This window comes from Bombus vosnesenskii, unplaced genomic scaffold, assembly GCF_011952255.1.
Source record: "Bombus vosnesenskii isolate JDL3184/JDL3185 unplaced genomic scaffold, Bvos_JDL3184-5_v1.1 scf7180000013314, whole genome shotgun sequence".
Lineage (NCBI taxonomy): Eukaryota > Metazoa > Arthropoda > Insecta > Hymenoptera > Apidae > Bombus > Bombus vosnesenskii.
In genome coordinates this window covers 6,808,694-6,836,625 of record NW_022882960.1, presented here as the reverse complement: position 1 = coordinate 6,836,625, position 27,932 = coordinate 6,808,694, and the positions used below count along the sequence as shown (strand labels likewise).

The 27,932-nt window shown below is 33.6% G+C and overlaps 2 protein-coding genes, 1 long non-coding RNA gene and 1 pseudogene across 3 annotated transcripts; 1 reads left to right on the top strand and 3 right to left on the bottom strand.

The window, feature by feature from the left end:
- Positions 1-1,533: 1,533 nt before the first annotated feature.
- LOC117235060 (esterase FE4-like) lies at positions 1,534-4,205 on the bottom strand. The gene is made up of 8 exons (XM_033496730.1): positions 3,985-4,205; positions 3,457-3,745; positions 3,137-3,322; positions 2,812-3,017; positions 2,569-2,725; positions 2,160-2,486; positions 1,929-2,073; positions 1,534-1,854 (listed from the first exon to the last, which is right to left on the bottom strand). The coding sequence occupies exons 1-8, from the start codon at positions 4,117-4,119 to the stop codon at positions 1,719-1,721; spliced, it is 1,581 nt and encodes a 526-aa protein (XP_033352621.1). The 5' UTR covers positions 4,120-4,205; the 3' UTR covers positions 1,534-1,718.
- Positions 4,206-4,831: 626 nt separating this feature from the next.
- Positions 4,832-9,131, bottom strand: LOC117235061 (integrin-linked protein kinase homolog pat-4). Its single transcript, XM_033496732.1, has 7 exons — positions 8,658-9,131; positions 8,187-8,352; positions 7,831-8,023; positions 7,656-7,736; positions 7,118-7,560; positions 6,808-7,038; positions 4,832-6,725 (listed from the first exon to the last, which is right to left on the bottom strand). Exons 1-7 carry the CDS (start codon positions 8,744-8,746, stop codon positions 6,579-6,581), a joined length of 1,350 nt encoding a protein of 449 aa, XP_033352623.1. The 5' UTR covers positions 8,747-9,131; the 3' UTR covers positions 4,832-6,578.
- Positions 9,132-18,275: 9,144 nt separating this feature from the next.
- LOC117235113 lies at positions 18,276-20,166 on the top strand (annotated as a pseudogene).
- A 6,877-nt stretch (positions 20,167-27,043) lies between these two features.
- On the bottom strand, positions 27,044-27,465 carry LOC117235191. The gene is made up of 2 exons (XR_004493639.1): positions 27,198-27,465; positions 27,044-27,123 (listed from the first exon to the last, which is right to left on the bottom strand). It is a non-coding gene; the product is annotated as an uncharacterized LOC117235191 (long non-coding RNA).
- Between the last annotated feature and the right edge of the window lie 467 nt (positions 27,466-27,932).

Genomic DNA, 27,932 nt, shown 5'->3' with positions numbered 1-27,932 from the left:
ATAGTTTAAATGTTATAGATTGTTATTGTAATTTGTAAAAACTATTCTTCGATCTTTACGGTACGGGAGACCACTCGCAAATGAGCTCGCGCGCGAGTTTCGCGTCGCATATATACCTGATGGCATGTACTTGCAAAGGTATCTGAAAGTGAATCGAACGTAACGGTTTGCTGTTTTTATGAAAGGCGGTTTTTCCATTATAACACGATCAAATTTAATAAGTTTTTAATTTTTATTGTAAATTGACGCCTTTAGTTATTTAATAAATTAATGGTTTAAATGTTATAAGTTAATGGTTTAATTGTTATAAATTAATGGTTTAAATGTTATTAAGTAATGGTTTAAATGTTGTTAATTAATAATTTAAAAGTTATAAACTGATGGCTTATATTTTATAATTTAATAGCTTAAATGTTATAAATTAGTAGTTTAAATGTTATTAATTAATGGTTTAAATATTATAAAGCAATAATTTAATTGTTGTTGTTTAATATTTTGTGTTATAAGGCAATAGTTTAAATGTAATAAATTGTTAATGTAATTTGTAAAAGCTGTTCTTCGATTAATTCTTTAATTTCTATTGTAGGTTGACGCCTTTAACGATTTATTGCAATAACCATTTTTATAATTATAATAATTTTTACAAGCTGAAATTAAATTCTCATTTCTGTGATACTAGTTTTTGATTTAGAACTGTGTTAATTTATATTGAATGCCAGTTTATGATGAAAATAACTGCATTATTATAGTCGAACGATATAACTATTATAAATTAAGAGCATAATTTTTTTTAATTCAGGCAAGCATATTGTTATAAATTAAAAGTATAATTGTTAAAAATTAATGGAGTAATTGTTTTAGATTAATAATAAAGTGTTTTATGCGATTTCCACTATAGTGAATTATACATATGGAAAATGCAGTGGTGCAATTATATTGCTATAGATACCATCGATGGGTATATAAGTCTGTTTTTCCAAAACTGTTCTAATTTCTTGCCTCAAAATGGCTAACATATGACAAGGTAGTGATGGAGAGTTCATTCAGAAAGAAAAATTTACGATGCTTTATTTACGATACGTATTGGGATATTATCATTGGAAAAGTGGACCTTCGTTTTTCGTACGAGATCGTACTGTCTTTCGGATTACTGATTTGGACGTATTACGTCAGTTCAGTTGTGTTTGCAATGCGATAAACAATGATTCTTCCACCTGTCGTGAAATGCAGTGACGTAGGTTCCTATATGTTATTTTGATCTCGCAGAAAAAGTAACCATGACGTTAAGTATTAATTATAATTAATATTTCATAAACCAGAATATTATAAATAGAATCAATAATTACATTGTAATATATGCAAAAGATGAGTTAATAGTCATTTAGGAAATATGAATATGTAATTATGGGTAGTAAAAATACATAAAAATTATACAATACATTATATAATAAATCTGCTCACTATATATGAATACAATATATTATATAAATGTGGAAACAATATTCAGACGGACATTGTTTCTATAAGTACAATTACATAAAAAATATAATTCAGTCACTTCAATAAAGACATCGAGATAATCTAACACCCAGATTAAGATTACATTTTTTATCACGTTTTAATACGTTCCTCTGAGATGAAAATATTTTTTGATAATTTGTCGTCGTAAGAAAAATTGTAAATTGATCTTCGTTAAAGCAAAAAACAATTGATGAGACCTATTTAGAGGATAAAAGGTGTGGTGGAAGAGACAGCAACTGTAATTCATCGTCAATTTTTAAATGACAAAGCTCCTTCGTCGTTGCAGGCTTCCAATCAACGTTGACAAACTCATCTTTGACCGAGGTAGGATTCCTATATTAAACATATACGATATGTAAATTCTAAAATTCAAATTCATGCTTTTTAAAATCATGTTGAAAATTTACCCAGTTCTGGCAAAATTAGTCCACATTCTAGTCATTCGTTCTAACGTAATCCTATCCTTCGTACCAACCGTTGGTGGATCAGGATTGTCAGTTTTACATCTGGGTAAATATAATAAATACGCGATGTCATCTACATGAGACGCTCCTAGAGTGTAAGAGTAAATAGTGCGTTTGATAGTTGTGTACATAATCTGATAATTATGCGATAATAAATTTAAAAAATGCAGTTACCAGAAAACAGTCGTGTTACTAGGAGATCCGTCGGGGCTTTCTCATTGCCAATGTACGAAAATACACAGAAATAACTAGGCGCGGTTGTTCTTTTTACTCGATCCTCTAACAGCATCATCGCGGGAATGCCGAAATTAATAAGAGTAAGCAATTCTGAATATTCGCTTATGTTTTCTTCGCTAATCGGTTTTCCACCGAAATACTGATTTTTCACCAGCTCGAACAATTTTTCCATTTCTGCATCCTCTATCGTCTTCAATGACCTCAAAGTTTTCAGATGGTTATACAGATTCTGGTTAAAAGAATTGATTGATTTTTCGCTTTTATCTGAGAAATACAAAAATCATATAGTATCGATGCATGAACAGGAAATAATACTTCTCTTTCTCCGAGTTTTAACTGAACCTACCTTTCAAGAACATAATATATTCCTGAGCGGTGTAACTAATTATCACAGGCACATCTGCTTCTTTTGCAATTAATTGTTCGATCGGTTTTGGTAAAACAGGATTCTCCGCCACTTCGTCGTAATCGAGTCCAAAAGCAAGGGTACTAGTCTCCTCTTTCTATAAGACGAAATAAGAAATCCTGTTTATTTCAATCTCCGATATTTGATTATAATTATGAAGTATGTTAAAAGAAAACTTGTTACCTCTGGAGATAACAGAGAGGCTTGAGCCTTCACGATGTCCTCAGCGGGCACCGTCCGTAAAAATTCGACAACTTCGACAGGATCATTAGAATCTTTTCCAAGAAGTGAAGCGAGTTTAAAACCACGTTTAGGACGATATTCAGCACCTCGGCTTGCCCAAGGGCATGTCAACGTTCCACTGTGCAAAATCGCCTTGTGGAACAGTCCTAAAATCAGTATCGAACTAACGGGATTAACACAGATCTTTTGGAAAGTCCAATATATCTCGGCAAATCACAAAGATATGATTTAATTTTATCAAGGACGTAATGAAAATACATTTTACCTTTCGCGCGAGGCGATACGAGTAAGGAATGTACTAGAGCACCTCCAGCACTAACTCCAAAAATCGTAACATTATTGGAATCTCCGCCAAAGTTGGCAATATTTTCCTTCACCCATTCTAGAGCTGCGATTAAATCTTTTAAGCCTAGATTTCCTGGCGCGACTTGGTGACCCAAATTTAAAAATCCTTGAAATTTAAAAAACTGGATAATTCTAGAGCCTTTCTGTTTATTCGTAAAGTAAAAATTTTGTTTCTAAATTGCATGCACAATCTCTTTTTTGATATTTTGCGAATGTATGTAAAACTGAAGCAAAACTAACCGAATGCGCCAAGCCTGTAGTTAGCTGAGACAACTACAACATCTTTAGCGAGTAAATAATCGGGCCTCGATTCGTAGAAGCTCGAATTTCCTAGTATGAATGCCCCTCCATGTATCCAGAACATAACCGGTTTCGATTGATTGAGAGAATTCGTATAAACATTCAAGTAAAGACAATCCTCGTCACCAATAACATCGAAAGGCGGAACTTCTTGCAATTGTGGACAAATGTATTTTTTGGCTTTGGATGTATCCTTGATACCAGCCCATGGTGCAGGTGGTTGAGGATCCTATTTTCGCAAAAAAATTAAGATTCCTTTATAATAAGTGAATATAACCTACGTAACGCATCACATTGTGTGCACTACTTCTATTAATCGTCTTTTATTAATGGGTAATAGGAAGTTATTTCGAATTGTATAAATTAAGATAATTGGAACTCTACAATTTTACAATGTCATGGTTGGTATGATATTTAATATGTCATAATGAAGTAAAAGCACGATAAGAACAATTGTCGGAAATGTACCTTAAATCTGAGATTTCCGATAGGAGGAGCAGCAAAAGGTATTCCTTTGAAGCCGATATATGATAATCCTAAGGCACTTTTCAGTACCGCGCCTTCCAATTTACCTTGTTTTACGAGTACTATCGGTTTGCTCATTGTTAACCAAAGTCTTGCCAACTTGATACTGCCACTCCTTTCTACATTCAGAATCCGAGTATTTAGAGCGACTCGAGTTTGTACTCTTATCATATCAAACAGTATTATCAGGCAGTTCATTAAAGACAAATATCTGCTATCAAAAGTTGCACCTTAAAGTATATCTGAACGGTGCTTATCATGATATTGATTACAAATTGATTAAAATATTATCCACAAACAGCGATACTTATCAAAATTGTTGTATATTCAAATTTTTTGCCAATGTGTTTCAGCATTTAGCGTACCAACTAAATGGGTTTTGTCCGTGAGCATAAAACATGATATGTATGAGAATATAACTTTTTCTCTCCACCATACCGACGATAAATTGGGAAAGAAACTTATTACTGACCTTAGTTATTTATTTCAACGAATAAATCATATTTGAAATATAAGAAAATATATTGTAAATAACTTTAGTCACTATTTATGTATTGCAAAGTTTTATTTATCTTTATTTTAAGATACAATATATCAGAGGTTATAAGATCTAACTTGTGATATTGATGCCACATATGCTGGCCATATTCAGAGTGAGATGACAGATAAAGTAATAGCCACATCAAGTATTAATTATAATTAACATTCCGTGCAGCAGAATGTATCAACAGAATTAACGATATTATAAAATCGATCATATTATACATGTATAAAAAGACGAGTCGATATCTATTTAGAAAGTGTGAATATGATTATAGACAATAGGAATACATGAAAATTGTATAAATAACAGACAACAATAAACTTGCTCACTATATATGAACAAATATTGTGGAAGATTTTCGTAGGCACATTATTTCTTTAAATACGATTGTATAAAAAATATAGTTTAATTATTTTAATAAAGGCAGATCAGTTGAGGCTGCATTTCCTAATGCAATTAGTAAGTGCAATTTGATTACGTTTAATTAGGTTTCTTTGGGAATGAAAATGGTTTTTAATTAACGATATAAGAAAAATTATATCAAAAGTTATCTAGTAAATAGTAAAAAGTTATTTTAAAAATCGATGCATATATTCCTTATTCTGACATTTTCAGATCTTTTCTAAATTTTGCTACGAATTTTTTGAAGGGCCATGTTGCCACTTCACAGATTCTGATGCCCTTAAATCCTATTGTCAACGTCACCATTTTAAATAATTTTTTCGTATGCATACAACGGGTGGTTGGTTTTAATTTTCTAATTATACGCTAAAGTATATTTCGTATTATATATACCGCTTGAAGGTTACTCTGTCGATAACCTTCTGCGTAACCTCCTCATGAATTTTAATTGTACTGTTTTAGTATCTTCACGGTGACACAAACAATGATAAAACTAATAAAAATTCCAGTCACTGAACTCCATATGTGAAGGAGTATTTAACTGCTGGCGGTCCGGATGGACAATATCAATAATGGCGCGACTAGATCAGTACAATTATAATTTGAACACACATGCGCATGTACAAACAATAATTATAATATCTAATCTTCAATTTTGTATAAAAAATAGAAGCAAAGTACATATATGATGCCAAATATACTTTTGTGCGTAACTCGTAAAGTGAAACCGACCACCCTATATATGTACATATGAGAAAAGATTGTTTAGAATGGTGATCTGACAATATACTTCAAGAGCATAGATACCGGCGAGGATACAACTATTCGGAAACTTTACCTTTCGAAGAATTCAGTATGTTTCATCAAATATAAATTAATGTGTATTTTTTATCATTTAATTATCGTACAAATTCTGCCCAAAAGATTTCTAGCTTAAAATAGTTAATAAAGATTATCTTTCATTGACCAACTTCGATTATCTCTATTAAAATCTATCGACAAGAAAACAATAACGAATAACTCATATAAATGACACTTCGTTTAGCGAGTGTCCATTTCTGAAACTATTTACCAGTTTATCAAAAATATTCGAAGATTTTTCTGCTAGATTGTGTTCATTGCGAAAAGCGTCGAAAAATAATAGTAAAAATAATAATAGATTTACTAGTAAAGAATGTATTCGATAAAAAACAATTTGTATCGAAAAAATTTAGTAGTAGTGACATTCTTACAAGAATACCGGTTTTGCAGCTGGATAATAATAAAATGCATTGCTTGAAATTGCCAAAAATCAATTAGCACATTACTTACTTCGATCAATTCTATAAATGGTCCGTATCATTTTTGTTCTATATGCTGATACCGATTAGCAGATACAGTTTTTCGAAACATTTCGTCAAGTATAACTATGTGCTTCTTCGCAATTCAAATGAGAATCGCTCTTTTTGCTTCGATTTACTTTATCACAAATCCGAACCAATCATTAAGTAAACTAATTTGCAACAATCTTTGATTAATCGCATTCGCAATGAAACAGATGTTTGGACGCAAGCCACGATTCTTGCAATGCACAGAAAAATTATATCAAAAATTAGCGTTTCATTTTATCGAGTATAGGAACGACCATATCAAAAGACGGACGTTTCCCTGGATCTTCGTTCATACAAATTCTAATAAGCTTAGCAAGATGCGGTGAAATTCCTGGAGGTATACTAACACGTAAATCCTCTAGTGCAATCTACAACAAATACACGAAAAATGAATATAATCACTAAATTACCGACTTATGTTAAATGAACGATGTACAAATGTTAACGAACTTTCATGCCGCATTCCATCGGCGAAAGATCTGCAAACGGAACTTCTCTTGTCGCAAGTTCCCATAACAGGACGGCAAAACTCCACATATCACTGGCCTCGAGATTTATATCCGCCGGACGCTTACTTAATGCTTCCGGAGACATCCACGCTGGTTCGTAGATTCGACCCACCTCTTGAAATGAAAATTTCGAATCCGCCATGTTCACGCGAGCTGTTAAATCTTCATCAATCTATACGAATATCGAATATATTCATTACCGAAATTCTTACATAATAATATTATATCATTATAAAGACGAATGAAAATACCATAATATGTTTACTATTAAGATGAAATCTACATCTATTTTGCCTTTCGAGTCCATGAAGAAATGCCATAGCTCTCGCGACATCGAGGGCAAGTCTAAGTGCACGAGCAGTGTCAACAACGACGCCTGTACCTCCATGTAAAAGCCTATGCAAACTCCCACGTGCCATATATTGCGAGACGGTTGCCAATTGCGGTGGTTGATTGACACAGCCAAGTACAGGTAGTACATTGGGATGTGAAAAAATTCTTAATTTTGGGAATTCTTCGTTAAAGTCTCTTGAAATTCGAGCCGTACACTCACGTATATTCAATATTTTTGCCACAATGTCATTGTTTTGCCAACGTCCACGCCATGTTTCACCACTTGGCGTACTAGCTAAATGAGTATGCAGAGAAAGATCTGCCATGTTTATTCCTTTATGCCTTGATAGCGTTGCATCACCTAAATGATATAACTAGACATTAGTAATTAACAGTTACTAATTAGTTAATTAATTCTTAAATATAATAGAATACGTATAATACAATGTTACTCACGACTTCTAGTTTTCAAACCTAGCCAGCTTTGATCTTTAAACTGAATCTTTTTTAAGTCCTGTCCATATTCTACAGCTAAATCTAAAAAATCAATTTGGCAATACGATAGTTCATATATTACAAATCCGCAAACAACGTATCATATATCAATAACTCCTTAACAATTATTAAATACCGTGTAATCTTTTGGCCAAATGGCCTCGTGCTTTATCTAACGGAGTATCACCATCCTTGTTTGCAATTGATACCAAAGCACCAGCAGTTACCAATTCTTCGGCAACTGCTTGATCGCCCCAAAAGCATGCATAATGAAGGGCAGTGTTACCATGCTCATTTGTGACATTGACATCTGCTCGGTTCCTAAGTAACTATAAAAATAAATTCCATTAAATTCTTAAAAATAAAGAATTATTTTTATTTCTGTACTTGACTCTCCAACATGGATTGTTCCTTTATGTTACAAAATTTTTCAATATGCGAGTATATTCCTATCTTATCATTTTAACATACAATCAATTATATTTGGCTTACCAATTGAACTATTTCTTTGTGCCCATGGGCAGAAGCAAGATGAAGAGGAGTATCATCGCCTCTGTTAGTTGCATTAATACGTGCTCCTCTGCTAACTAACAACTCAGCCAATTTCAAGTGTCCCTCTTTGCAACACCAATGGAGTGGACTGAACCCATGATCATCTCTATACATAGAACATGAAATCATAAATGAAATCAGACTAATGTTACAGTTTAATATAATTAAATAAATAAGAAGTATAAAGACGGATACAATGGGATGATAACAAGGATTAGGAAAAACAATATATTTTTTAAATTATTATTATTATAATTTAAATCCAGATAAAAAACTTTAAACAACAACAAAAATACATTCGAAAGACCGGTGTTAAAGAGAACAGAGACCAGTAACGGTTATAAAAAAAATAATAAAAAAACGAGAACAGGAGACGGTGCTTCTCGGAAAATGGAATTTTTCTATATTTACCCTTGATTCATGTCATGTTCGGTGTCATCCAGCCAAACACGTACTTGCATGGCATTTCCTTCACGACACCATTGAAATATATCTTCCATTTTTTTCACTTACAAATAAAATAAAAAAATTGTAAAAATATTATAACGGAAGGAGTGGCAGTGCTTCGTGCTTCAAAACACCGTAGTCGTCATATACTAAATATAACCATAATTTCACACACAAGCAACGCTGACATAAAAACTACACATTACTTCGTTGCACTTATTAGGCGGATTAGTACCGAGATTCGAAATCCGCAGCGTACATCAGTTCACAAAATAACACACAATGTTGAATATAATAATTTTATTGCATTGCAATAAGTATAATCGAACATCTGACCATATATGACGCGTGGTGTTGTGTACAGTGTACTCCCCCATCCGCGAGATGATTACTTCATACTAGTTCATATTATTAGAGAAGATACTCTCTCTAAGAGAGTTAGAGGCTAGAAATTATATAGGATAGTAACTCTATCTACATGTACCAATAAAATCGAAAATCAAAAAGATTTGCTATGTTGTAACCTCAGTTGGTATCTACGATCAAAAGAGTTGCGTAGTAATACGTCAGATGGCGCGTTGCAATTATTTGAATATTTCATTCTTATGAATTGGTAAAAAGATTATAATTTTCCGTTATTTTCTGTATTTTATATATCCAGATACAAAAGACTAAAGCGCTATAAAGGAGAAATAAATTTTGTTTAGGTCACATATTAAATTATATTTCATTGAAAATATTAATAAATCATAAATTACGTTATTTTGTTATATGATATACTATTCTGATATTTTAACCATATAACGCTAAATAATTTATATCGCTCTTCCAACGTTTCTCCGTATTTAATTAAGCTACTTTATACGTTTCAATATCTCTTCTGCATATTTTTGCTTCGAGCGTCGTTTATTTTACTTCGTCGCAAAGGAACGTTCAGATACGAGAAAGATTTATAATGAATATTTTATAAAGTTTTTCAAACGTAATTAACATATTTTTCTCTTAAGAAATAATAAGCAATACATATTTTGTATCATTCAGACGAAGCTTATTAAATAATTAATTTAATAATAACGCACGATAATATCGCACGATGCTTTCTTTTTTTTTTTTTCTTTTTCGACCATCCTCGATATAACACGATGGGTCTCAACCCCAACGGAAGAACTTAATTACACAAAGTCAGGAATAAAAGAAATCCATAAAGAAATCCTCTTATCTCTCTTTCATTTCTCTTCTGTTTCTATATCATCCCCGATACTTTTCCAAGGATGGCTCTTGTACTTACCTTTGGATTACCTTTCCCTTCGTGTACAACGGTAATTACACGATCTCCACGCGAATCGATTCTCTGCTGTTCAGGTGGAATTTAAAGCGATATGTATTTTCTAACGAACGTCATCCGAAACCATAACTCCTCCAAGGTGGACAGCCAACACGCATTCAGCCGATGATTTTTCTCTCTAACAGTCGATGATCTTATTGGTCACCAGCCAGGCAGGCCTCCGGTACGTGATATTGTGGCAATCTTATTTGAATTGTTAATACGTTGTTAATACGCGAAGAAAAAATCGCGACACGCCAATGGGTGTGCACAATTCACGTAACCACGAGTCGATAATTACCGAAGGTGTGATCTCCACCTGTTTTCTTGCATTAAATTATTCTTCTCTATAGCACTGGTATCACGATTTTTATAATAATCAAAAGTAATTGAAACCACAACGTTCATCGGTGAATCTTTCAATGGTAACGAGACGCTTTAATTTTCGTATCGTATTAAATAAATACTCGCGTAATATTATAATATACCGATACGTTTAAGTTAAATGCAGATGTGTTCAAATATGCATAATGTTGTTGTTCGCCCTTGATACGTACATACTTGAAGCACTTCTTTTTTTTTTTTTTTTTTCATTAGGAAAAAAAGTACGATAACTGCAGCACATTGCTATTCGATCTTGACGTGTTTGCGATCTCAGACAAGCGTGCATTTGGAAAATTCACACGTGTATAAAATATGTTAAACAGCTCGATTAATTTCATGAGTCAAACTGAACCGGCACATAATCTTCGTGAATGCATCGTATACTTTAGAATAACTTAACTCGCGTAGCTCGTAAGAGCTTGGAAAGTAGGTTGGCCACGTGACCAGAAAATAATTCCAGATCTTAGGAAAAAGTTGACAAAGAACGAGGGAAATTTTTTCCGAAAAATTCCCAAGACATCGAGCTGCGTTACGCCGTTTAAGAATGAGAGAAGGAAACACGTGAAAGCAATTAAGATCGACATGGTACGTTGTTATTCGTATCTTTCCCTTTTCCAGTTTTCCTTTTATCGTGCGATATTAAATGGCACCTGTTGTCGATTCCGTTTGACTAATCAAATTCAACCTTGTCTCTCTATTAAAGTGATATTGTCATTGAACGGTGCACTTTCGTTGTTCTCTGGTGTATCGTAGGAATATGCAATGCGAGTGTGTTGGTTCGTCACGCCTCTAAACATAGGATGAAATCGAGGATAATAAATTACTAGCACGTGAGAGAACTTCATTGGCAAGAACGACGGGTTTATGATGGATATCGTTAAAACCATATCCCTGTTTTATGTGGACCGGTGATTTAGGAGGAGAAACAGTAGCGCGTAACGTAAAAGTGCTTAGCGATTAACGATCGATATAAATTGTAACTATTTCACTGATGATTCAGCGAATTAATGTCCGAAATTACCAGTGTTATTATTATCGCCGGTATACGAAATAAGAGTTGAATTATTTCGATTGTTATTTCAATCTTGATCATCTATAGATAAAACGATTTCGCAGGAACGAGCGAAACAATTGCAGAGGATCGGCGAAATGGCCGATAAGAAAACGCGTAAGAATTAGTAGAATGCGACGAAATAAATCTTACGTATCGGCATTGTGGAAGCTAGATAGAAGTCTTAGCCTTGCATCGTAGGTGTGGTCTTGTGCAGCGTAATATTTACGTTGGTTACACGTCGTTGCGATATGAATATTATCGGCTGATCCACGTACATTACGAATAATAATCCGAAAATAACACGCGGTGCCGTTCAACTCGAGCGTATTATACGCAAAATGTTTTTTTATTTTTTCTTCCTTTCTCTTCCTCCCCTCTTTGTGTAAGCTGTATACGATGACTAAAATGACAAAAGAACGAGAAGGGAGAATCAATCTTATCTAAATAACTTTCAAACAATATCGTAAAGATTTGGTGAAAAGAAGGACGCTGTATGGCGCAATGATACTGCCCTTGTTCTAGATCGTTTCTTTGAACAGTCTGCACTCAACCTCGGGCAAAAGTGGAGGCCATACATAGATAGAGGGGGAAAAGTATTGTCTACAATGTTGAAACTCGGAGCAATTATTCGTATAGCTGTGATTGAGATGTAGAGATGAAACGTCGAAATGTTTCAACGTTAAATACATGGAATGTTACATGGATTCTTTAAACGCTAATTGAATACAAGGACAGGCGTTATGGTCGTTGGTGAAGTGGCCAATTCGAACATGAACGTTATCCCGTGCGCATTGCGAGCCTTGATATGATAATTAATAATTGATTAAGTTGTCTTATTTACCATAGGAATTTAGGTATACAGATCCTCCCACAGGGGAGCGTACAGGGATAGTTTTAATATACGTTGAAAACACCGAGGCCGATAATTATGTAAAATAGGAACGATCGTGCAGCATAGAGAAACGTGTATTTAGAAGTGGATTAATCGGCGAGACACATGATAATAAATTGTCAATAAAATCGTATAATTTATTACTTAACAAGGTTTACCAACTCATTCCGATCACGTTACTTACGAAGATTGGATTAATTACGACGTACAGATCAACGTTTGATTTCTTTCCTTACGAAAGTTATTCTGTAAAATATACGTAACAGAACTATTTGTTGTTTTAAATATTTTAATCGTATTATGTATAACCCTTTGCTAACGTTTGAGAGAGATAGAGAGAAAGAGAGAGAGAGAGAGAAATTGTCTCGTTTTGTTTATGACAATAATATTATTATTAATAATAATATCGTGCGCAAGAAAAGAAAAATAGAGTTTACACCGGTTTAATACTATTGCGTGGAGATTGTAATTAACTGGAAGATCTAATGATTTAATTCGTTCGACGTGTACGACGGAAAGTGCTCCTGTGCCTTGAAACGCGTGACAAGAGGTACGCAAATTAACTGCTGAGATACGATCTTAATTCGCCTGTCTATACACCATTCCTTCGTGGTATATGAATAGCTAAACAACTGTTCAAAGTTGGAATAATTAATCGTATCGTTTCCACATTCTTATAATAACCTTCATTCTTATAAACAAATTTCGTAATTTTTCTAATACCGTTTATGATGTCATTTTGTTCCATTCATCGAAGTCACCGCATACAAGATAAATCTACAAATTGTTAAACGAGTCTATTATCGGATAAAATCAAAGATGAATCGTTCACCAACGATATCCCACACTAATCATTGTCATTTCTCTTATTGTTTTACCTTTCCCATTTACGCGCGCATGTCGAACGATTATGCAAGGATCCGAGCGTGGCTTTGTTCCATGCAACTCGAAAGCCCGAGGAATAATTAAGACGTTCAATGATTCATCCACGTTGATGGATCAACTCGAACATTTTGCTTTCTCTTCATAACGAGTTGTATCAGTGCGTTTCAGAGAGAAACCCGGCCGATCACCGCGATAATAATTAGAGGAAGGAAGCCGATTTACCCCGAACGAGATCGGAAATAGAACGCAGTAATACTCGAGCAAGGAACAAAAAATAGGAATGTAAATTGAAACGCTACGATATGGATAAAAAAATGTTGGAAATTTGAGATATCGAGCATTTTGAAAATGAAACTTTTTATTGAAAAGTAAAGAATTTGCACGTTCGAAAATTCGGATATTCGAGAAGGCGAGAGGTTTGAAAACGCGAAAAGTAAAAAGTCTGGTAATCGAGGATCTGAATATTGTAAAATTCAAAAATATTAATTAAAATAAATATATATATATATATCGAGGATACGTTTACGTTATTCAGAGATAGTCCTGACGTGAACGTAGATATACGGAGCGCAAGTCAAGGACTCTTTGTTCCTAGAAAGCCTGCATTTTTGTTCTTTGTAATGCACAATAACGGCCATCTTAACATTTTTTTGTTATGTATAATAACTCTTTAAACAACTTTATCGAGACAAGGACAGGCTGAAAGAAGTTATTACATATTAGTATCTCGTTATTACATTTGTCATACTTCATCAGTTAACGCAAGTCTCCTATATCCACTTTCTTTATTTTTGTAATATATGAACAACGAATTTGCATACTAACTTCTATTTTAACAATTTTCGTATTCCTGTCGTGTTATATTAATTTTTCATTATATACTATGCATATAAAATGCATATACTATGTACATATGTATATGAATTGTGACGGTAACGATGGAAAAATAGTTGAAGGAATTAATTAAACGTAACTTGTAGCAGGCTGTTCAGATTCTTGTAGCAATTATGCGAATTAAATGAACCAAGATTTCATACTTCGCTTAATGCATATACGCAGCTGTTTAATGGCTACAAAATGCCAATATTATACATTATACGTGGATATACGTATAGTCCTTTCGATTTTAATATAGCAAGGCACACCTTTAAAATATTTCGCACAACGAAAATTTCATCACGACATTTTTGAAAGATATTTTCTGGAAGTTATTTCAGATTTAGGACATGTTTCTATCAAGGACTAGGACAATCACGAAATTCCTGAACACGATTACGATCACTGATCGTCACACCGTGATGAACATCCTGTATAATAAATTCATACAATTGCGTAACATGGATAAACGGGGAAAATCGGGTAGATTTAAAGGTAATAAAAATGTCTCATTCATTGTGCGCTAAACGAAACCCATCGAATGTGAAATCATTTCGCGACATTCACTGCTTGCTTTTGAATAACGCGGTGATACCAGTCGTACCATTCTTGTCTCTAATTTCCTTCATCGCGTATATGTATTATCGTATTAATTCTGTTTCGATAAAAGTTTGTTCATTTTTCAACGTATAAAAGGGAAATCCGGCATTTCTCGATACGTACCATGATGAAAATTTATAGCGCGTTATCCGATACTGAATCGTAAACACGATCCAAGCGAAATTGGCCAACAACAATAATTTTTAGACGGAGAAACTCGTTGTTTGACTTCAACCTCGACCTCAGGTTCAACCAGAAGAACAATGGGTATTTTCACGTAATTTGCCTCGACCAGGCAAAGGCGAATTTCACGATTTCCTTTATCGTTTCACTTTTTTTTTTTTCTTTTTAGAAGCAAATACTGTTGTCTTGTACAATAAACTGGATTTATCGATATATTAGCGAAACGTACGCGAGAAAAAGATAGGATTTAATGCTCTACTAAATCGTCCATTATTTTGTTTGAGATTTTGTTTGTTCGTTACTCGATACGAACAAATTCTTTAAAAATATGACTTACAGAACAGCGTGTTCTCGCTGTTAAATAAAATTACTTTTCGTCAAAATCAAAATTATGAAATAAGGGTAATTATAATAGTTAAATTGGCTCGTTATTTCAAGTTCTTCGTTCTTATTCTACTGCAAAGAAAATTTTCCTGAGCCAAATTCTAACGACACAGTTCTCCCCAGTTTCTTAGCATCCCTCTTTTTCTAAATTTAGCTTTCCTCGTTTCTTATTATTTGATGTCATAATTCTGTTTCTTTCCTCCATGAACATAAGTTGTAAATTCAACTCTATATATCAGTATGCTATATATGGCAATCTTTATGACGAAGTCCATGGTACAAGTAGCGTTTAAATTATTTCGATCTTAAATACGTATATAAATAACCATAAAACAAACGAGCTATGCGGTTCATCTATCATTTTTATCACACCGGTTATGGGAAACTTTAACGAATCGAAGAAACCGGCAATTACGTTCCGTTTTATGTTAGTTGGAATCGTGTATCAGACACCATTTGCACGATTCAGCATCCTTGTGTAACGTTGATCGGGACGAAGTTGTGAGAAAAAATCGCGTGACTTCTTGCAACTTTAAATTCCAGAAATGTTTCCCAGTTGAAGTATCAGTGATTGTCGATTGCGTAATAACGTCGATTATCGTAATTAGTAACTGATTTCTTGTCGTTAACGATCGTTCGAACGTTCATTACGATACACCGAGAATTTCTCACACTGTTACATTGCACGAGATTAAGAATAACGCATACCGATTTTTACGCAATCAGAATGTCTGTACTTCGTTAAACAGTATGCAAACTTGTCTGTATTTATGTTTTCTTCGATTAATGAATCTACATTATGGAATCATTTATGACTGACAATATAGTTGCAAGCGTATGCAATTAAGTACGCGTAGTTGAGCATCAATCGATTAATTCTCGAAAGTTTTCCAATTAAAAGATTTTCCATTACAAATACCGATTATTGATCGTTAGTTCTTAATAATAAAAAAATATTGAGAAATAATAATAAATGATAAATAATTGATATTATCATTAGATAAAAATATCAATCATCGATCGTGATTTTCCAGTTTTTAATTGAAATTGAACGAAGTTTTAGTAGATGTATAACGAACGCTGTTAACGATGAAGGTAATCATACGATCAATCGACGAATACAGGTATTCCATAATATTTATCGATTTGACATTGACTTTTCTTATTTCTTCGTTATAACGTTATTTGTTGGACGGTATCGAATAATCCATAACTTAACGTACGCTAGTTTGTCGGTGATAGAGACGTTAAACGTAAGAATAAAATGTTGCTGTATCTGGGTGTGTTGCTATCTTCTATAGTTGAGATTATAAATTATTATATCGGACAGTATTGTTACGTTAAAAAGTTGTGTCAACATGACGGTGAGTGCGTGTGTTACTAATTCCTTCAATGTTCATTATCGATAATTGAATTCGAATTTTTCATACGCGTCGTATCAATTACTGGCAAACGACATCGTTAATTAATCGTAAGTTTTAATCGCAACACAAAAAGTTACATCTGTGAACATTTAATTACGAGATTAACAACAGCAAGAAGACAAGTAGATTAAATGGAACACGATATCCAGCTTCGTTAAAGTTACTGATACGATCTATTTGCATGATCTATTTATTTTCCGAAAAATGAAATTGATCGACTGATCGAAAAAGATATTTTTGGCAGTGAATTTGGTCGTGATCTTTTGTTTATGTTATCGAAAAATAAATAAAACGTAGGAAAATCGTTGAAACGATTAATCACGCATAATTGATCGTCAGACCGTGGATATTTATGCAAATTGAAGAGATGTGACGAAGGTGACGAATGAAAAGGAAGAAATGATTGAAAGAAATGAGAGTTTGAATATTTCACGCATATTACGTGTATTCTGTGTATTTTTACAATTAAAAATTTCATTAATTCGAAGGATATAAAACCGTGGCCGAATTTTTTTAGATGGGAGACAACTTACCGAAGACTATGAATCAACTATAGTTCGCATTAAGGTGCCATATTCAGAAGGAAACTGTTGCCCGGATAAAATCTCTTCCAATGTGTCAGATAGAAAAGAGAGTTCTACAAATTTGGACAAAACTAAGGAAATAAAACTCGTGCAAGAGGCAAGGCCGGTTTTCTCGAAAGAAACGCAGACTGTTTCTGCAAAGTTACCTCAAGATGGACACAGGTAATAACCGTGTTTATTTATTAATATAGAAACACTTACATCCGGATAATGATAGTATCGGTGATTTTTAATTGACGAGCTAAACATCTTTAGCAGTGAATTAACCTGTTAACCGAGAAAGACGAATTAACTTGTCAGATGAATTGGCAATCTGTTAGACATAATAATCGCTTTATTAAAAAAAAACTACTTATCCTTTTACACGTCGTTTTCTCTCCGTTCAAAATTACGTCGTATTCATATTTCCAAGGAATAACTGAAATTGATCTTTATTCGTTTCAAATTTTACGATTAACTGTATGTTGAAAATGACAACGTGAGTTCATGCTCGCCATCAATATGCAGATGCGCTAGTTACAATAAATAGTAACTAGAAAATAGTTCTAGATATAATCGATAGGTTTAAGATGTTCTTTTCTTTTTTATCCCTAGTCCATGTAAGAAAGTGCAATGAAGGTTCGGCTCAGAACGGTTTGATAGATTTATCCAAAGAATAAAATAATAGCTATTGTGATCCTACCTCTGAATACAGAAATAACAACACTGTGTCGTAATTAAATTCCTTCCTTAATTCTCTATAATACTATTACCAACTATGAACTATCGAATATATATATATATATATATATATAAATACATTATACTATAGGGAAATTCCTGTAATTGAAATGGTACAGTGAATATCAATGCTTTGTACGTAATTATTTTTTTTATCTGACTAAAGGACGATATTAGTTTTATAAAAAATAAAAAAAAAGACATTTGTTTATTTTCTGCGCTAGTTACAAAACAGAAGAATCTAGAACTGTTTGTTCTTTGCAGAAAAAGATCACAAAGATAAGAAATGTCACTAGTTCCGATACTAAATGAAGTTCCATTAAGTGGAACGCAAATTGAGAATTATCGAGTGTGACAAAATGTTCCAGAACAGCGATTTGGGCACCTGTGCTGAAAAATCAACTAGATAATATTACAAATTCTTCCTCGGAGGCCTGTAAAAATACGACAATAGTGCAAGCTCAGATAGAAGCACGTCCTATGAATATTACGACGGACGACACTGCCGAATCTCTCCGAGACGATAGCGCTAATTCTTCGCAACATTCATCCAGACGCAGTTATTTAACCGATAAAAGAATCAAGAAGTTGAAATGGAAGGCGGAAATTTGCTCGAGGTTGGCACGCAAACATTTCAGTATTTGTCATAGTTCTTATTTTCTTTCCAACCGAATGTCATCAGATATTCTACTTATAAATCAAAGGCTCTATCTGGTTGTCGGAAAGTTCGCAGTGTTTCGAATAGTTTTATAAATAATCCTGATAGACTTATTCTATTATATTTATATCATGTATTTAATTATCGTGTACATGTTACATGTTATAGAACATTGTGTACATGTACATAGCTTCCATGAAGAAGAGAATTATTTATTATATTCTTTTGTAAAATACAGCTCGATAATACTGCTTTCAGACCAAACGCGTTGATTAAAGAGAACGATATAGCATTTGTCGATAAAAGCAGTATTATTTTTCAAGATTTTGCATTTATATGAAAAATAAATAATCTTTACAAAATATCTTTACGAATTGAATATTCCAGAAACCTGCGAAATTACTTCAAGAAATCCATTGCTAAAAGACGCGTTTTTTTTTTTTTTTGAAGCAGCGATTATAAAGTTATGCGATAAATAGTAAACAGCATTATTAAAAAAGCATTGTAAAAAGTATTGATTACTATGATAGAATATTTTCAGATTTTTCGGAAATTTCGCTACGAATTTTTCGACGAATCCAATACGTCGGTATTTTTATCGTTCAATTATCGTAGAAATTTTGTGCAAACAATTTCCAGATTGGGAATATTAAGAGGCAAAGACTTAAAAAGCAATGAGGGCGACCAGAAGTTTAGAAACCAAAAGCTAGATATCCCTGCTCGAACTTTCAATAATTTATCGCCAATCGAACATCCGATGACACTGCACAAGAATCGACCTGCCAGCGTATTCACCTCAACGAGGATCAGTGTCAGCGGTTCGAACTTGAGACCGATGAATGACGAAGCCATGGCGAAAAATGGTAATAAAATGGAAGGGTACGATGGGATTTCGAAGAAATTCCAAAACGACCATCCATCGATCGTCAATCTGGACGAAAAATCAATTTGCAATCTGGCCATCAATGATATAACGATGAATCAAACTCAATTGTCAGATATATTCGAAAGTAGAAGTATGTCAACGTCTGTTCGAACAACCACAGAGGCTTTGATTATTACACTTAAATTCTATCGGGAAGAAAGGAATAACGGAATGCCTCGTAAAAAGGATACTTCGTTTTGCGAATGCCCACTCCTGAGAGTATTTGCTAATTTGCCAGGAATGTTTGGAAATTTTTCTGCTAAGTTATTCTCATCGCAGTAAGCATAGAAAAATTCTATACCTTCTATTCGGGTCTCTGATTACTCGAAAACAGGTACTGATTCTAGGAACGAAACCACGTACATGGAGCTTCCTAATGTTGGAAAGAAACTTAAGGTAACGAATCGGTATACGATAGAAGACAACGTGTATCGAGAAGAACGCCGAGTATAATATTCTGTCATAACGGAATAATATAAATAATATAAATTATTTAACAAAATAATTTCTTTTCTCGTTTTGGAAACAAGAATCTCAGCTAAGGTTCTTGATACAAATAATAATTCGTTATATAAATAATAATGGTAATGCATCGTTATCTTCTATCTTTTATATTGATATTTATATTATTTATATATATTATATTATATTTATGTTATTTAATTCTTGACGATTGTTTGTCGTCGTTAATTATTGGTATAAATTAATTATATACATATGTCTAAGTCGTACGCGTTATATATATTGTACATATCGATGCGATCGTTATTACAATTGTTTTTCATGGTAAATTAGCGATTGTAAATTAATTAAGTTTCTTAGTAAAAAAAAAAACCTTTTATAGCCCTTCGAAATATAACGTTCTAATTATACATGATCTTGTAACATTTACAACTGGATAATAATAAAATACATTACTTGAAATTACCAACGTACTTCGTAGTAGTAAGAATCGATTAGCATATTATTCATTTCGATCAATTCTATAAACGTTCTTCATTCTTCTCTCTTATGTGCCGACACCGATTACCAGCTACATGTTGCTTCTTCGCAATTCAAACGAGAATCGCCCTTTTTGCTTCGATTTGCTTTATCGTGGACCCAAGCGAAGCGTTATGTAAAGCAATTTGCGATAATCTTCGATTAATCCTGTTCGGAACGAGACACGCGTTTCAACGAAAGTCACGATTCCTGCACAGTGCACTGCACATCCTTGCACAGTGATCTGCAAACTGAATAATTGGACGAATCTATTCTTCCTACGTAAATCACTTAATCGGGAGAAAATTATTATTTGAAAATTTGCTGATCGAAAAATATTTATTAGAAACGGATGATAGTAGCATAACAAGTAAATTGTTTAATTTAATCTTGCAGAATAGACGGAGCAATTTTATTATACCAAAACATGTCTATTTTAAGAATAGTCTTCAACGAATACCGTTAATTTTCATGGGAAGATTATTTTCGCAATTCTTCAAAGGCAATTTTTGGCATTTATTTTGGAAATCTTCTCCGTCAAGGCTGAATTCTTAAGATCGACTTTTGACCAAAATTTCGATATAAGTATTTGTCCATCACAGTGGTCAGTTTACGTCAAAAGTATATGATCAGAACAGTCGGCGATTACGCAATGAAACACACCGCGTATCCTTTGTCGTCGTTTCCTCATTGAATCATCCAAAGACACGCGGCTTAATTAATCGAGACGAGAACATATTGCAGGTATTCCCATCGTTGGGTAACTGCAGGCGTTTTTCTTCGCGATAATAGCATTCTCCTTTTCGATCTGTGGCATCCTCGTTTTCTTACATTGCTACTGGCATAGGGACTAGAAATTTAATGCTTTTATAAATCCATTCGCTATCTTGATCAACCGGCAGCCAACTCGTATTTCTATTCACGGCGTGCATTGACACGATCAGATAATGAAAGACAACGGACGATCGAAAAACGAATTCCATTTCGCACGGTAAAATTATTCACCCGCCAAACGTTAACAATGCTCGACTCAACTAATTAAATCTGGTCGATAGGGATCGAGGAAAAATGAAACAAATCGTGTTTTGATATTTCTGATGCGCGACTTCTTCTTCCTCTTTTCTTCTCTTGTTTGTTTCGTTCTTAATCACCCGATCGGATATTTCCAGTGGTTTTCCTCTGTTTCTGTTCTCTAGCGGTTGCTACCAGCCTTCGTTATAATCGTTTACTCGAATCAATCTTATCAGTATTCAAGAATAAATCGTCTGACACACCTCCTGGTTATACAACCAATAACTCCCCCTGCAATAAAGTTGCAAATAAAACAACTATTATAATATCGCATGCAAATAAACCAGAGCCAATGAAACTTCTACGTTAAACGTATCTTCGTATTAAATCGCTTTGCATAATTGAACATCTAACTGATAATTCATTTAAATTACGCGATCATGCGGAAGCTATTGTGTCTGCTTCTTACACGGCGTGACTTTTGTATCGCGTTCACGCGTGTACTTGATGATGGATGATCTATATCTCAAATAATAAATCGTCTTTAACAAACTCTGTATCCTTTGTTAATTAATCGCCATTGACGAGTGAACGCGTGTGTCACAGGACGTCGGGAAGGGACGTTGGATATCGGTTTGTTATAAGGAGACGCGTTGTTAAGAGATCGATACGACCTTGACCGATTAATGCGGAATTTAGTTTTGGAAATCTGTCATGGAATTAGGCGATGGAGTGCGTAAATAAATACAAGCGACCACGAGTATACGCGTCAGAAGCAGCGAAATGAAGTTTTTGTTTGACGCGTATACTCGTCAAAGGCAGGTAACTGGTCAGATCGACGAACAATTGCGCGTTTCGATCTTCATTGGTTGTATCAAACCTCGGCCGATCAACTGAGTACTATAGTACTATAGTGTTATAACTAATTTGCAATCAACTCGTCTAATTCGTTATTTCCAGAAATAGAATCGCGAATTCGGTAGATCGTCGATGTCTATTGTTCGTTCGATATAAATCTTCGATGCTTTTCGAATACCACGCGGTAATTATCACGGTGGAATGTGCTAGAACAAAGAAATGCTGTGAGTAGATTGCGAATGTTTACGCAAATCGAAGGAATGGAATCTAAGTAAATACGTGCTTGCTAAATATTCGAAATATCTTAACAACCAATAGCGTATATTTCGGATATGTTACATATTTTTGCATATAGTGTACATTTTAATATCTCTAAGGCGTAATTGAGTAAGTGTAATTGTAACAAAGTTCGAATACGCGTGACACTGGTTTACACAAGTTATTGGATTAAACTGAAGTAATCGTAATAAAAATAGCTCTTGTTTGTGCTTGTCTTTCTACAAGAAAACCGAGCAACTATACGACTGAGATTTCTTCAACGAAATATTTTGTGAATATATCTGTAATTAGGTATATCGTAAAACTGTATTTAATCAAATCACCAAGTTGTGGAATTATTCTTATTCCTTTTTATTTATCATAGATATATGCGTGTATATCGTTTTTAGTAATTAGATTTATTCCACCATGTTATGAATTCTAATTGCTAAAACACGTTATTATCTAACAAGGCGGAAAATTTGACAAAGATCGTTCTTGTTAGGGGCTTGTCGATCGTTTCCTCCAACAAATTTCGACTATTTTATCGACAGATTTATCGATAGGCTTCCATTTGCTACTGCAAAAGAGCAATATATTACGATAAGTAACACAACCATTATATTTCTGCTACTTCCGAAGAGTGTTCTCAAGGACACAGTTAATGAACCTCGTTATTTGAAGTTTTTTTTTCTTCCTGATTTTGTAACTATACGCTTCGATAGTGTTTCCTGTTGCCGTTCACGATAGAATAGCATATCTATCTATCTGCTATGCTAGATCATATTATAACTATACGAAAAATCCTATAGCAAACTCACTGTGACATAAATAAGCATGATAGACGATTGGGATATTTTTACGAATCGATTAAGGCCAGTTTCGTGGGAACCAGTTACAGGTAGTCCTCCAAAAACCGCGTCCACGTCCGAAACTGGCTTGTAGAACGTTTCCTTATGCGCGAGTTTGATTCACCATTGTCGATTAATTGAAAACGAATCGTTTCGCAAACCTGATTTAACGCTTTTGCCTTCTTTCGACCATTCTCGACCCAACTGTATTTTTCTAACGCAAACTTACTTAAACTTAACTTAACTTAACTTAACAAACTTAACGCGTTGTACATCTTAAAACGTTACAAATCCTTTTTGTTCGCTAAAATTGTTTCTAACGCAAAAAAGAAATATTTCGAGCTTGAAGAAAATATAAATAAATTTTTATTCCAACGAATGCTTTTACCTTGCAGTCTTGCGTTGTACATCTTAAAACGTTACAAATCCTTTTTTTTCGGTAAAATTGTTCCTAACGCAAAAAAAAAAAATACTTCGAGCCTGAAGAAAATATAAATAAATTTTTATTCCAACGAATGCTTTCATCTTGCAGTCTTGCGTTGTACATCTTAAAACGTTACAAATCCTTTTTTTTCGGTAAAATAAAGTATCATGAATTTTTCATTCTTTCGCAGGAAACATGTATATATGTATTTGGATCATAAAAGTATAAGAAGATAGATCAGTTTGAAATAGAACCCTAATGATAATTCGTCTGATAATTCTCATTGAACCTGCCGATTAGTAAGAAGTGAAGCGTTGCGTAACTGATTTATTTTCCTTTAACGATCGATAAGACACAATGACTGCTCATTATCGCGATATTTTCTCTTTCTTTCCTTTCCTCGGTTGACGCACGTGATCTCAAGACAATCTGGTCATGGATCTAAAGAGACTTGTCCTGCAGCTGCGCGATCCCCTTGCAGACCTTGGATTTCCTTATCCTGATTACACGTTTGATCTTCCATATACGCAGGATTATACGTACTTTGTCTATGTATCAGGAAGAATCGTTCTTTGATCATTTAATTGATCCACGTGTAAATTACTGTCACGAATCATCCATTTGATGAAAAATCTTTCTGTTCGAGGAAAGTTTCAATCGCATACCGAGTTACAATCGTGAAGATAAGAAGGTATAATTATCGATGTAATATTCGATGATTAATATAATTTGTATTAAAAATTCTTTTTCTATAATATATTTTTATAGTATATTTAACGCTAAATTTCGTGCTCGCATGCAGATTATTTACGTATCACGAGAATCTTTATTTCACAAGTGACATTTAGAAACCATAGATTATCGATGAGTTATCGAAGACACGATTATTCATCGTTTGAATAAATCGAAGGTTTCTTTGACAATTTAGTTAGCTTCTTCGAAGCATAATTATCTTCGATCCTTCAGTTGTATCTATGTAATACATATTTTTCATCTATAAACGTATTTTGAAACAATTGAGAAAAATAATATAAGTAGGTACCCATGCCAATAATACCAATATGTATAATATGATACCAATATAATACCAAAATGTGTGATACCCTGCCTTGCTTCAAAACTGACATAAATATATTTAGTTTTCCAAAAGGATACGAGAAAGCATCTTTCAACGTAATGACAAATTATTTTTCTAATTGAATTATATAATATTATATAATACCAAATATATATTATATTATATATATATTATATAATACCAAAATGTGTGATACCCAGCCTTGCTTCAAAACTGACAAATATATTTAGCTTTCCAAACGGATACGAGAAAGCATCTTTCAACGTAATGATAAATTATTTTTCTAATTGAATTTATTAACGAGATTATCTTTTATAAAACAGGATCGGTCGTCCTGCTGTATTTATGATCTTACTGAAACCTATGTGATTTCTTATAGCGGCAGCTTGAAAAACGTGTTCCTCGAGTTATGAAATTATGACACCAACGGTGAAATATGCACATATATCACTTAACGTGTAATAAAATATATATTTACGTTATTAAAGCAAATCAAGTCTCAGGGGACAGGTAAATAGGGATATCAATGTAAAATTATAATATACAATTGACAATTTAATTATTTGAAAACGTATGGTCTAACAAATGGGCATAAATACTTTTTATCCCCGTTATTTTATAATGTTATTTTCTTACAAATACCTTTTACGTAATTCCATTAGTGATAAATAAAACTGGTATGATATGGGTCTATGGATTTATAAGAGATCATTATGCTAGCTACTCGTTATCAAATATCGGATATATTTATACATTTTTTCTGTGTTTCAAATTCGGATTTTGCAATATCAATTATCAGCATGAATTCAATTTAATATAAATACAGCGAGAATCAGTAATGTAGGCTCGATTAATTATTATTAATACATAGCATGTAATCTATTGGTTCCACTTTTGTCAGCGTGTCGTTGGTAGATTCTCAGTAATCGTAAGCAATAAAATATTGTGATTATAATTGTAACAAAATACCTCGATCCAACAATGATAACAGAGTTTATACGATCAGCTGCATATATAATTTCGTAACAATTTATAGGGATCGATTGTTATTCAGGTTTACGCTTAAAGAAACCAAACCATTCGTCTCGTTGTTATCAGCTTGTCATGTTACCTAGAAGGATTTCATACGTAAGAAAAATGTTCTTATACTTTACGACTTAACCACTTCCTCTACGTATTAATCGTCGACTAATTTAAACGTTCCTTCGAGGCATTTCTTCGTATTAAAAAATATTGCACCTGGTTCTGCAATATTGCGTTACGGTGCCACGGATTTTTATCTCGGGCTGTCTATTCGTTAGGTCACTCGTAAGTTTATTTCGTAAGTAACCTTTAGTCGAAAATTATAAATAATTCATTTTCAGATAATTACGCTATTTCTACATACGATATCTTACGCTTCAATGGAATTTTCATTTATTTTTTTCATTGTCACAGACTTCTAGTCTCTCGAATTAGTCTCGATATTTTATTATATTTATTAAATCATTACGCCACAAACATTAATCTATTCTAACTATTTTATTTAATCACACTGAATACATTTCGTCTACTTAGGTGCTTCGCGATCGAAGCATTTACTCTCAAATCTTCGAGATTATAAAATTCTCCACTGCTTTAAGGTAATCGAATAAAAGTTCAATAAATCGCGCGTAACAAGTAACAAGTCGATACTCTTTAATCGTATCGTCTAATGCTACCGAAGATATTCAAGATTTTTGGAGTTTCTAAAATTCCTTGCTATATAGATTATGATAATAAAATAAAAATTCAGAGCCTGCTCAAAAGCCAGCAATCGGTAATCAAGGATTAACGTGTTCTCATTTTATCAGAAAATCTCCCAAACTCGTCACGTCGTAGACCGTTTTTAATTTTTCATCCTTGAAGAGTCCATTGTCTCAACGAGACACGTACGTAGAATAAGCGACGAAGATCTTCGGGGGTTGCTACGTTGGAACGGTTAACCTTGACAGGTTCGTAAAGGCAGTTCTTTCTGTTGCACCACTTCTCGGTAGAAAAGCGAGTATCATTCCCTTCATTAAACATTCCATACGTAGGATTCGTCGAATACATGTTCTGTATGAGTGCGCGACAATTACATCAAAATCCGAGGGATACGCGGAAACAGCAATTACAGAAATTGGACTCACCTGTTTCGTGTGGTGAATCTTGTAAACTGTCTGCGGTACGTACAACGACTAATCGAGCTTCTTGGAACGGGTTACAATTTCTTGCGATTCAGCTGTTTTACTCGTTTCATAATCATCTATTTGCGTTGAGCGTGTTATATGAATATTTTATTTGCGACAACATCTTTAATAGGGCGTTACACAATATCGATAATAACATGATTGCTTTTCATGATAATCGACGCTATAATTATAAAAATACTGGTCGAACCAAACAGCATATCGAAATAATTAATCTGGAACTTTTTTATCAAAATTTCATAGATTCACAGATGTGCAATCTTACGGGGTTTACATGAATTTTTAACAAATATTAGTCTTTTCTTCCCGTGTTCATTTCAAAGTATACACTCTACTAAAGTATTAGGTAATTAGGTGTTAATGACAAAATCCGCAATCACTTAGTTGCCAACCCAATATACATACAAAACGTATTTTGATGTTTGGAAATTTCTATATTGGAATGTAATATTACCCAAAATCTTCTCGAGTTGAAGGTTTTCTCGCTTCTATCGGCTTTTCTTCTAACGTACTCAAATAAGAAGACACTTCAATGTATTAGCTTCTTAAATGTGCGAGGAAAATATTTTAATCACAGAGGAGTATCGCCTCCACGAACTCGAATTGCACGGTGTGATGTCGGGAATGGGGAAAAACCATGACTCGACAACCGGTCCGACCTACTGCCGTAGGATT